The 13252-nt window shown below is 35.3% G+C and overlaps 1 protein-coding gene across 2 annotated transcripts in view; it reads right to left on the bottom strand.

The window, feature by feature from the left end:
- Positions 1–2199: 2199 nt before the first annotated feature.
- LOC107515265 (muscular LMNA interacting protein) overlaps positions 2200–13252 on the bottom strand; it is a 210903-nt gene continuing 199850 nt past the window's right edge. For both annotated transcript variants that reach the window (XM_036218898.1, XM_036218910.1), the window contains exon 13: positions 2200–10054. In XM_036218898.1, coding sequence (XP_036074791.1) covers positions 10049–10054 — 6 coding nt within the window. In that variant the 3' untranslated portion in view covers positions 2200–10048. The remainder of the gene's footprint in view (positions 10055–13252) is intronic.

Genomic DNA, 13252 nt, shown 5'->3' with positions numbered 1-13252 from the left:
TGTGTTTGATTAAATATAGAGTCGAACCCCTCTATCCAATTTTGCATTTCAGTTATGGCATTCTTCACTTTCAAAATTTGTTTGGTTCTTTTTCATACTTTCTTTTTGTTGAAATTCTCATTTTGTTTATGCATTGAACTCTTGAGCTCATTAATATTTTTATGATTGTTATTTTGAGTTCTTTATCAGGTAATTCATATACCTCCATTTCTTTAGGGTTAGTTTCTGGAGATTTACTTTGTTCCTTCGGCCCATTTTCCTTGTTTCTTATGTTCCTTGTAACTTTGTGTTGGCATCCCCATAATAGAAAAAACAACCATGTGTTTTTATGAACTGGCTTAATACAGAGCAAGACCATGAATTAGCCTTGCTACAGGTTCTGAGGACCTCTTAAACCTTTTCTATGGGTGTGCCTTCTCTGAATTTGTATGTGTAGTTTCCTAATTAGGATTTGCTGGTTTGTTTGTTTGTTTTTGTTTTTGTTTTTGTTTTTGTTTTTTGAGGAGCTCGTAATCTCTTGCTCCCTCTGGTGTCTGTCTGCTTTACAATGAAGCAGCAGCATACCACCCAGCTCCTTTTTGTTGTCAGTAGCCCCCAGGCATTTAGAGTATACCCATTCCAATCCATGCTCCCTGAGACAGGTGAGATACAAACCAGTCCTTTGAGCAGCCTCCCAAAAGTCATAGTGTTGGATGTAAGTTCAGTCTTTGCTTTTTCTACCCAGGAAGGAGCCAGGAGCTGAGCGTTTCCTCCCAAGCCTATGTCTCTATGCCAGGAGAGAAACTGCATGAGAAGGTGCCATGAATTTTCTACCAGTTTTGATGCACCTGGTTTTATGCTCACCTGGGGTGCAGTAGCCTCTTAACTAGCTTCTGAATTTCTCACAAAGGGAATTAGTCCAGGTATTGTTGTTGAATTGGATTTCCACGAGAGGAAGAGAGAATGAGGCATTCTATTCCACAATCTTGCTGACTTTATTCTCCTATACTATCTCATTTTAAGAGCTAAGAATTTCTTACTAGAAGATTCCAAATAGATTTTTTAAAAATCTCATTGACCAGAATTATGTCCATGTTCCTTCTTAAGCTGTCAATGACAGTGGGTTCCAATTGTACTAGGAACCAGAACAAGTAAGTTTTAATTTTGGAAGGAGAATATTGAAGAGAAAGTGTTTCATTTCTACAGTTTAAAAAGTAGGGGCTTTTTAGAAACTTGTAGGAAGACTGTGTTTTGTGAAGCCTCTGTCTATTTAACCAATTTGGATCAGCAAAAATCAGCATGTCAACACCATGTAGAGGTTTAATTTTTCACAATTCTGTTAAAGAAGTACATAGGGCAGCCAGAGAGATCTGTTTACCAGACCACTCTCCTACAGCTGGGGCCCACTCACAGGACCATGGGACAACCCTCTAGGAACACTCCCTGAGCATCTTAGTGAACCTGTTTGACCCAAGCATCGGATAGAGGATTAAGATACCCTAAATGGAATAAAAAGGGTTAGGGCCCATGAAGTTCATTGTCCAAACTCAGAATGTTCCATTTGGATGTTACTGTTGACCTTGGCTCATTTCAGCAACCAAAGAGGAATTCAGATATTTTTGAGGAAGGTACTCTAAAACTCAGCTCTCCCTTAAGTACAGAGCCTAGAAAATGGACCTCACTTGCCCATGGATAAGGGAAATACTGAGGATCTGAGTTGGTTTAGACAACAGAAAATGTTTCTTGGGGAGGAAAAAGAAGCGCACAGAGAATAGTGTTGTCAAAGAGCTAACCTGCAACAGTTTGGGGTAGGAGTGATAACAGGTTTCATCTTGAACATAGACTACAACCATTTGCCTGGAACTCTGCGTGGATGATTCTGAAGGCAAACCTAGATTCCATAGCTCAAGACCATGATCAGGAAATAATTCTACTATGAGTACAGAATGAGGGATAGGAGAGACTAATGTCAGATGTTAGCCATCTGCCTGGAAAGAGTTGTCTCAACCCTTCCACCTTGAATCTGTATAAAACTTACATATATAGTCTCACTAGTATTCACTGATCTGTTTAAATTATTCTAGCACCATAGCTACTATTGATGTAGTACAGGACTGTGCTACTTGTGCAGGTGTGTATGTATGTGAGAGAAACCATGTGTGTGTGCGTGTGTGTGCGTGTGTGTGCGCGCGTGTGTGTGTGTGCGTGTGTGTGTGTGTCTTGGGAAGTAAGTTTGGAAGCATCTTTTTTTTTTTTCTTCACCCTCTGGATTCCCATTCGCACTAACAGGCTGTGATACTGCCTGAGCTAAAGGCCTAAGATGACTGCCTAATCAGCTTTTATACCCTGAGAGTTGACTGAGAAGTGTGCGTCAGGAAAATCTTCACTTAGATTATGTCTGGGCTGGCCCTTGGGGAGAAGGGAAGTTTTCTTTGTAAGAAATATCCAAAAATTATTCCCCAGAGCAGTTCAGCAAATCAGAAATTTATCAAGTATACAAAGAACTTTTCTTGGTTAAGTTCTGGCTCTAGAAATACATGGAGATAGGATGTAAGCTAAAAGGACCATTTTGTCAGCCAGTTTTCCATTTATAATTTTTATTAATTGAAGAGCTAAAAACTTACTAAGAAAATGGTCTGACATGTAAAGCTTAAAAAAGTATCTTATGAAACAAAAATGGCTTTGGGTTTCAGAGTTGATATGCAACCTTATTCTCATATACTCTCTTCCATTTAAATCCACTAAAGTAAGCACAACTCTCACATAACCAGTCAATAGAAACTGAAAAGTTTTCTGGGCATTTTTCCAGAAAGTCAAGTGTATTTTCAATCAACAGCACTTTTCCCTGTTTCTCCCAATATTACTACTTACTTCTAAAATAGAGTGGAAAACATACGTCACCTTCACGAGAGTTTATTATTCAATACATAACTACCAATGGAGACCCCAAAATGGTTTAAGTTTAGTGAACCCCCATGTCTTTCCTGTATAGAATGGTGCTGGGGCTTGAGATCTCCACAGCTGTAACAGAGACTTGAATATGGCAAGTTTTCTAGAATGTAGGTTCATAGAGTTAAGGGATCAGCACCTAAGGGAAGTGGGTGTCAGGTCAGAGCCCAAGATTTGGTTAAACTCAATTTACAAATCTGAAGGGAGCCTAGCAATAAGGGAGAGCCTGAACATGTCAGTGGCCAAGAGGCAAAGTAGACAAATACAATTTTTATGCTTTTGTTTTTATTTCTTTTACTGTGATGTTTACAATTTGCTTAACTTCTGTAGTATTTTCACTTTCTATAAAGGAATAAAAGAAGAGGAAGAGCTGCAGTAGATTTTTAGCTGAAATTTTTAAATACTACTTTCTATAGACTTATGGCCTAACGGTATTATTTTACCTCTTTAGAAGGGCTCTGAGGGGAAAAAAACAAAACTTTTTATTTAGGAAAGTTAATAGGCCACTTGGCTGGGTAGGGAGAACATCTGAAAAAGAGATATTAAAATGGTTGCATAAAAATTAAGTGATCTATGCATGTAACCGAGCTAGGGAGAAGACGGAAGAAGGTAGAAAGCCTCTGGGTAAAAACTAGACTGGATTTGACATAAATGTTTCATTCTTTTTCAAGAATAAGGAAGTCTAAAGTCCAATTTAAATACTCCGCCACCTGATACCACACTATAAGTCCTTGTCTTACCTTCCGTCACCATTATACACAAATCCTTGTCTTACCTTCCTTCACCATTATACACAAATCTCCAATGAAGGTCTATTCCTTACCCTGTTGGAACGAAGACATTTAAGAGTGTTGTGGCAAGATAAAAAGTAGAGGACAGATATTCCACAGAGACTCAGAGTTTGTTCTAAAGAAGATTAAGAAAAATATATGTTTTTGAGAATTCACAGAAATCCTGGAGAGGGCATTGGATTTCTCTTACCAAGAAAATATGTGTTCAAGCCAGTCTTAAATAGAGGTAGCATTCAATATGTGCTATTGAGAGTAGTTTAGCAAATGTGTTCTGAGATGGTAAATAAATCACATTGGCTTTCTTGACTTTTCAGGGAACAGCATGGTGTAACAGCAATTTTCACATCAGAGCAGTAAAGCACTCTGAGAAAAAGGGGTGAAGGACATCTGAAATACCACCGAAATGCATATTATCTCTAAGTCCTCTTTTATCATGATGGAGTGCCGAGTGAGGCAGAATAAATAAAAATACATTAGTCCTTCTTCAGAGTTTACGAAACAAGTCTCCTTGAGGCAGATTTTGTTAAATAGGGAAGAATTGCTTGAATAGTGTGGGGCCCATCAAGACTGGTTGAGAGAGGTGGAACCTGGATACCCAAAAGGAAGTTGAGGTGCATAAAGGAGTCTTTGGCCAAGGGGAACCAGAGCACAATGTCAAGATCTGATCATTCATATTTACGACTTATAAGGATGGTGGAGATGTGAGCAATTAATTTGAATATTAAAATAATTTAAGGTATTTGCAGTCTAGGCTAGTGGAGAGGTTCTCACCTGTTATGATCTCTATTCAGTGGCTCTTAGTGATGTTCCCTTATAGAAGGGGGTGTGTTTTCCAAAGGAATCTTATTTGTTTGGCATGTGGTGGGAGAAAAATGGAAAAACGCTTTTAGCATATAAAAAACTTGGGAGTAAAAGAAGACCAAAATTCAAATCTGCTCTTCACAAATCCTAGCTTTGAGATTTAATCTCCCTCAACTTCAGTTTACTTCTCTCTATTACTGGGGCAGTAATGTCCACTTTGTATGACTTTGGGAAGGGTTAAATTAAAATAAAATAACATATGTAGATGAGTCTGTCTCTGATATTGGGACTTTTAGGGGCTCATAAAAGATGCTAGTTCTTTCATTCCTTAGTTCCAATTGGTGTATGAAAGGAAAATGAAAGAAAAAATATAAACTATTCCTTTAATCATCCCTATTTCATGCCCTGTTACTTGACTTTAAATTCATTATAAATTCTTAATGTTTATGATCAAAACAATGGTGAGCTTTTTTCTCTTCTGAAAAATAAGACAGTATATTGCCAATTCTAGATCACTTATTATTCCTATCATAAACTTAGCCTAACTGCATTCAGTTTAATTACATTATCCACCCTTATTTGATTGATGTGAAAACATTTAATATATTTTCTCTCTTATTTTCTCTCATCACCAATAAAATAAACAGTGTCACAACATGTTTTTCTTAACCATATAGAACGTCCTATTCTTTCCATTTATCTACTATACTGATCTAAGGATCCGTGGCTATCAAAATTTGCATAGTGATTACCCAGAGATCTTATTTAAAAAGCAGATTTCTGGGCTCTACTTCATTTATTCTAATTCAATAGTTACGGAAAAGGACAAGAAAGTGACTTTTAAAAAGCATCTTCATTCGTTTTGATACAAGTATTCTTGGTCACTCTGAAAGATGTAGCTGAGACTGTTAAGAGGCCCATAAATGTGAAACATAATCCAGCTTTCCCCAAATTATTCTGTTTCTCAATTTCAAAACTTAGAGTCGTTTCCTAAAACTGAGCAACAAAATTACACTATTATTTTAACTGGAAGGAAATAAGAAAAGAAAAACCTAGTCTGACACATACTGTGCAAATAAAAACACTGAGCCTCAAAAAGTACCCAAGAAGTCACAAGTTTATCTTGAAAGTTTTTACCTAAGACTACTCTGTTTTCTCTCCTACATAAGCATGGTGTCTCAACATCCATGTTTGCAGTAAATACAACCTTAGGAGTAACTGTGTGCTTGTGCATTATATGTGTATGCTTGTCAAAGATGAAATCCTCTCTAGACAAGTTTAAAGCATTAAAAGTAATTAAACATTAATAATTTAAAGCAAACTCTAATAATATAAAAATTTTCTCCTCTGAGCTAAAGGTCACTTTAAAATTATTTACTTCACATGTATTTTCATCATTTTATCAATATGATAAATTTGGGTGAGAGCTTTTTGAAGAAAAGATAATCCCAAATGGAACTGTGGTTTTCAACTTTTATTTTTAGAAGCACTAAAATGCTTGGATTCATCCTAGTTCAGGGTAGGTCCTTGAACAAAAATCGCTGTAGCAGTTCAATGCATTTTGTTTCGCGATTCAACTGTTTTTCTGCAAGTAAAATCTGTGATTAGTGGTAGAATAGGAAACTCTGAGAAAAACATACATACATATTATAATTTTCTCCCTCTTTGAAAAATGTCATTAATTTTGTGCATTAAGGAATGATGGGAAAGAAATTTCCTTCCTCAGATTACTAACCTAGAATATAATAATTAACAAAAGCTGGAGTTCTTGGTGGTATACTTTCCCAAATTCTATTGAACCTATCTAAGGTTTCTTTAACTGCAAAACAATTTAAAAATATTCAGAGGATGGCCTACCACATATTGTTCAAAATCTACTTCTTTTTCTAATCTTAAGTGACAAGTAAAAAGTTACATATATTATATCTATTTCACATAGATCTGTTCATCAAAAAAAGTATGCTGCCATCTTTAATTTCTACACTATTTCTATAATTTTTACCTAACCTAGCATTGATTAAAAAAAAAAAAAAGAGAGACTGAACTGTGACTTCTATTCCCTTGAATAATTTCATTCAGCTCAAATTTATTTGAAAATGCTTCCTAAGCCTTGTAAAAAATATTTTGCGATCTCATTCCCATTATATCCCTTCTTTTTTTCTATTAGTACTTTCACAAAGCATGCTCTTGGCTAAATATTGCACAAGGGGTTTTCTTTCTTTCTTTCTTTCTTTCTTTCTTTCTTTCTTTCTTTCTTTCTTGTAGCTGAATCTTCTGATTTTATTTTAGAGATTCTGTTCGGTATTTTGTCTATCTGTAGACACCTAGAAAATTTAGTTGTTTTGTTTTGTTTTTACATTATTTACTACTCCTTCTGCCTATTGTATGGTTTTATTTTCTAATTTTTCCACAGATTTTTTAGTTAAGAGATATCTGGACACGGGCGCTTCAGTGAAGGTTAAAAATTTCAAATAAATTCTTTGGAAAACCTTTATAATAAAAAATTAAAGTGTGTTCATTAAAGTATAAATAGAGAAAAATTGATTTCCAGACAAATAAATTGATAATAATATGTTCTAAAACATCAGAGGAAGAGAATGTTTAATTTTACAACATACCACAAAAATATGTGGAAAGTCCTGAAAATGTAATATATAGTTTAAACAAACTCAGTAATATTTCTTAATTATTATTTGATTATTCTAAATCCTCTAGACTAGCTCTAAGTAAAACAATCTTTCCTTCTTAATTTCAAAAAGATTAAGGCCGTTTCAAATATGGAAATTTATGGCAGTCTAGTTAAAGAAGCATTTTTGTTTCCATTACTAATTACGGACTTTCTGCTTGTCTAATAAATAAATTTTTCTGAGAATATTGGCTTATCATATAAGCTTTCAATCAACTCTAGCTTCCTACACTTCATTTCAGAGACAATAAAGAACAATATTTAATAAACTTCCCATTTTTCCCAAATTAAAATTTCACCAGAAATAAATGATGGGTTCTATTGGGTATTTATAATTAAAACAAAACAAAACAAAACAAAAAACCTTCACAGACAGAGAAATCACCGCTATGTAAAGGTCAATAGTCAAGCTTTAGAATAACTTCCCCAGTTTTGTTTTGTTTTGTTTTGTTTTTTTGTTGTAACTGGCTTTATAATGGACCCTTTATTGGTTTCCTCCTTTCCCTAGTTCACTCCCTCACTTCTTCACCAGTGTCATTTGTGCTCACCTACCAAATAAACTGTTTATACAAATCCTTGTCTTGGAATCTGTTTCCCCAGAGATGCAAAAAAAAAAAAAAAAAAAGACACAGCCTCAATGTTTGTCTATTTCTTATTACCGGTTCCCATCCCCTTACTCCTCACAACATCCACTGTGTTCCTAAGTGCCTCAGTGCTTTGAATGCTAGTACTAGCCAACCCCAAAGCAGCCAATTCTCCACATTCTCTCAACAACCAACACTTGTCCCTCTTGTACTCATGCTTTTAAGACTGATCTTTGCTGACAAACTGAATAGATTAGACCATGATATTCAGATGCAGCTTGTTTTAGTAGAAAAAATATTGTAGGAAAATCGAAAGATGTTACACTAGGTTTGTCATTCACTACTTTGGTGCCCTCAGTCAAAAAATCTTTCAGTTCCAAGTTTTCATCAACAATGATACCTGGATGACAGATGCAATTAATTAAAGGGTATAAAAGTCTCTGAGAATTGGAACACTTGGTAGGAATAGGGTATCAAGTTCAAACAAACTTCTTGTCTTAAAAGTTGCCCTTAATGATAGCATAGCCTAGCATTTCAAAGCTCAGACCTTCAAGGGCAAAGAGGAACACTGGGGATATAAAAGCCTAATAAATTGCTGGTAAAAACAAAAATGGGAACATACATTCTAGAGAGAAGTGATCTGGGAGGATTTAGTCAAATTAAGTACATGCATATTTATGATTAAACAATTATAATCCTGACTATATATTCCGGAGAAATTCTCACCAAAGTCCACACAGGGACACATTCAAGGACATGTATTACAACAATTCTTGGCAAAGAGGAAGCAACCTGAGAGACCGCCCCCAGGGTGAGTGGGTAGGTAAAATGTACTGAGGGCACATCATGTGTCTGTGAGGAGACAATCCATTACACATTTGCAGAAGAATGTGGATAGAGCTTTAAAACCATAGTATTGAGCAAAAAGAAAAAAAAAATAGAATATAGTATAGCTATAATGCCACTTACATTTTTGAAATATAAGTACAGACAAAAAACAACATACATTTTCTAAACATATGTAAGTGAAGCATATATATATTAAATACAGAAGAATGTGTTTGTCACTCACTAATTTAGGAGATGATGAGAATTTTATATTTCCAGGTACCAACTGATAACTAACAACGAAGCATTCCAACATGGCAAGTGGATCATGAAGGAGGCCAGTTACTCTTCTGTGGCAACTCTGCTTTGCTCTGGGTGGGATGACAAGGTGATAAAGTAGTGATCTGAGGGAGCTATGGCTTAGACCGAGCTGACTTCAGGGGGAACATAGGTTATGTGCAAGGGGTAAGTAACTCAGCTTTCGCTAAGACTCTTCTACTACCAGAAGCTCATTGTGCGAATTGCCATGGATTCTTCTTTAGTGTGCCTTGTCCTAGGCTTCTCAGTTGGGCAGAAGGTTGTAGAAGAAAACTACTTAGAGAAGACTAACTAGGAAGCCTCATCTCTTATGCTTAGAGACAGACAACTAGGAAGGTGACTGAACGTGGCCAATATGTGGACATAGGGTATGCTGGAGGGTGAACTCCCAGGATTGTCCTCACAGTGTGGGTTTGCTCTGTTTTTGCTATTCCCTGAGTGGCCTTTGTAAGAATCATGTGGTAACAGAGAAATGTTAGAAACATTCCAATGACACTATGCTCAAGATCACTGACCTGCCCCTGATACATAGCCTGTCCTGGCAGCACAGAATTCCAACAGAACAGGAAAACAGTGTGTGTTATGTGAAATACCAACTTCCTGTGTCCAAGATCTCCCCAACGAACCTCTCAACATTAGCATCTCCTGCAAGCTGGCAGAGATTTATTTTTTAAAAGCTGTTGTTCCTTTTCTTTACATGTTAAAAATAAATAAATGAAGCAAAAGGGAAATAAAACCTGTTTTGGTAAGTCCTGTATTTATTAAATAAAACGAGGGTTGAAAAATAGTCACAACCATTCTTCTATTTACCCATGATTCTTCTTTATTTGGCTGCTAAACATAGGGGCATATTAGTATTGCTGTCAGCTTACTAGAAGGCATTAAAAGCTCTATCAGTGGTTCAAGAAGCTGTAGGTAAATCTTTCCAGTGCTGGGTATAATTAGAATACTGAAATGTTATATCCTTGCAAGAACCTTTTTTTTTTTCAGTTCCACTGCTGCATTGCTAAAGGGAACAATCATTGGGTGGGGGGAGTTAAATCTAACAAATGCCTAGCACCAGCATTCCAAAAACTTTAGCGCAGCCTGGATTTTTAGCTTCTGCTCCAACTTCATTGCTGAAAAATAAGAGAAAGTAGTTGTCAGGTAATGGACATAAATGAATTTTTAAAAAATACACCCAAATATTTACGCATTAACATTTAGGCACAGTATTCTCATACTTAAAAAAAAAATGGTTTATAGTAGAAAACTTGTGTTTATTTTTTTCCTTTAGTAGCTGTTTTCTTGTTACACAGTTAATGACAATAAAGACACGCAGTCTAGCTTCGCATTAGACTGTGACCTCTTGAGAGCTCAACAGAGCATTTCTGGCCTCCTACAAAGGGTCACGATGGTTATGAAGGGCCAGGGCAGCCTTAAGGAACAGCACCACCACAATCCACCCACAGCTCCTCAAGTCTGGATCAGATGGCAGCTGCTTTCCCTATCTTTTAGTATTGTCTGCATCATTTCCTAAAACGTAGGTATTGAATTAAGTTCCAGCTTTTGTAAAATGGAATGTTACAAAAGAAAGAAGTAGTAAATGAACCTCTTGCTTTTTCCCATATACTGGCTCTATTGGCTTTATAGCATAGTTATATAGTAGGCGAGTGATTCTAGCAATTTATCCATCCAATCTCTATGTGTTTCTGTTTTATAGGGTTTGACTGTATGGAACAGCTAAGATAAACAGAACCTAGTGGGGATGGCTCTTAGTAGATTATAGAATTCAAGATAAAAAGTATAAAAGAAAGCATAAGAGATGAGGCTGAAAGAAACATTTAGTTCTAAAACATTACTCTGATATGATGTGATAGAATGACACCAATGGAAGGAAATAACCTTAACTTTATATTTCGAAATGCCAACTCATGGCTGACAATGAAGCATTCCAAAGTGGCTGGTGGAGAATTAAAGAGGTCAGTTGCTTTTCTGTAGGCAACTCTCCCTACTTCGCCCTGGGCTGGGTCATAGCAGAAAGAAGTAGTGGTCTGGGAGAGCTATGGCTTACAGTTGACCTCAAGAGGAACATGGGCTATATGCAAAGGGTAAGCAAAGCAGAGAGGAAACCTGAGCATGGCATGGTTGAAAGGCAAAGTAGAATTGTGAAACAGATATATTCTGCATCATTTAGGAAAAATTGCATTTGTTAGACTAGAAGGAAGAGTTAGAGAAGGAGCTACTAAAACAAAAGGGTAGCTCCATTACTGCACCAATGTATTTGTTCTGGCCATAGAAAAATCAACAGTCATGATATAAATGAGTTGTAGCTTTCATCACCTGGGATTCTCTGAAGCTTTAGAATGAATGGAGGAAATGACTAAATTATATCTCCTCCTTTTCTTTCTAATGAATAAAAACTACAGTTTATTTAGATTTTTGTGTAAGTACCAACACTTACTAGCATTACAAGAGATTTAAAGAAATCATTGCGATTGGCTAACACCAAATGCTATGTATTTTATATGTTAAGCACATTACATGTGTCCATGCAGATATTCACCATAATCTGTGATCTCATTTTAGAGAGAAGGAAATTGAGGCTCAAAAAGATTAAATATCATGCTCAAGACCACAGTATTTAAAAATGAAACCCTAGTTTTTCAATGTTTTCTATTTGTTTTTGTTGTTCCTATAGTCATTAGTTTGTCTTAGCCATACTAAAACATATATCTGACTTGTCACCAGAAGAATTTAAACAGAAGATATGTAAGAAAATATTTGTAGACAGGATTATAAAATTAAATAAAATATTGCACTAATTGATTTCTAAATTCTCTTTCAAATATAATTTTATAATTATACAAATAATTAAATCAAATTGAAGAGGAATAAGTAGTTCATCATCTGACACCATGCCAGCACTAATTCTCAGTCTTCCTGAACCCATGGGCAGATCAGTAATGTTTGGCACTGTAATATAGCAGCTGGTTTGAAATGATGCATTATGCTGTGAGAGGTAAAGTCAAGTTTATAGACATTTTGTGAAGTTTTCACTTTCCTTTGCCAATCTCGATGCAGATAAAGAGCTAAATGATTTAAGAAAAACAAAGGTGACATTTAAGAAAGATGAAAATCATTATAAAAAATAAATTATTTTTTGTCAGGCTAGCACCCTGGCAATTAAGCTAAGTATTTTATCATATTACAAGTTGGAAAATATACTTATTTTGGATATTTAAAAAAAATAAAAATAAAAAAGTAAAAAAAAAATGAAGACATTTAGAAAATCATAACTTTGAAGGGAATCAAATTCAAAAAATACTTTTATGTAGAGTTTACTTTAGGTAATAAGTGATGTAGTATTGTGAAACTTTAAGCCAATGTTACAGAAAGCATTTTTATTAAAGAATGTGCTGTGTACATTGATTTTTCATTTCCTTTTATTACAAACCATCTATGCATACTCTTCTCTGCCAAATGGAAGCAAAATGATTTCCATACATATTCTTATAAATATGAAGCCCAGTTTCAAGTACACAGAACAAAGACCAAATTTCCAGAAAATGTGTTTTGTAATATTCTTAAGTGCTGTATATTCTTTTATTTTTTTCTAAAAGATTTTAAATACATTTTGGACATTTAAATAACCACTAACTTTGGTGCAAAAAATACAAGATCTAGTGTCAGAATTTATTATCCATAAGCAAGAAACAATAAAACATTTAGTACTTAAGGTCCTATAAAGGGATCCTGATAGAGAATGAAGGTATAATGGCCTCCAGAAAGCACATTAAATCTGGAGTCAAAAATATTTAATATCTGGATGACCTGAGCTCCAAGTTGTTAATTGTTAACCTGGATTTTATTTTGTTTGTTTCTCTTGAAAAACTAGCACACAGAGGAATGTAAGCCTTCTACTTCCTGATATTCGCTCAGCTTTACCAAAACTCACTGTGATACAAAACCTAATATTAATTAATCTACTGAGGTGACTTAGAAAGAGAGTCCTCAAAATTGTCAAACCCCCACCTCTCCTATAGTAGATTCAACTGAGTCTCTAGAAAAGAATGATAAGTGAGTCTTTTTTGGGGGGTGAGGGGAGAGGGAGGAGTGGCTACTTCAGAGTAAAATTTCAATTTTACACTTGTCAACCAGGTATAAAGACAAATAGCATTAAAAAGAGGCTTATTGAAAATAAGCCTTGTTGAAAATTAGGTAAGAGATTTCCTACCTTCCTTTCTTAGAACTTTTACTTCAGAAAACTTGTTATCATAAGTACATCCTCCATTGTTTGAAATGTATATGTCCTTTTGAAAACTAGATGGGCCTTT

The sequence above is a fragment of the Rousettus aegyptiacus genome, unplaced genomic scaffold (genome assembly GCF_014176215.1).
Source record: "Rousettus aegyptiacus isolate mRouAeg1 unplaced genomic scaffold, mRouAeg1.p scaffold_m13_p_1, whole genome shotgun sequence".
In the NCBI taxonomy this organism is placed as follows: domain Eukaryota; kingdom Metazoa; phylum Chordata; class Mammalia; order Chiroptera; family Pteropodidae; genus Rousettus; species Rousettus aegyptiacus.
Note: the sequence above shows the minus strand (reverse complement) of the source record. Positions and strands in the feature narration are given on the sequence as shown.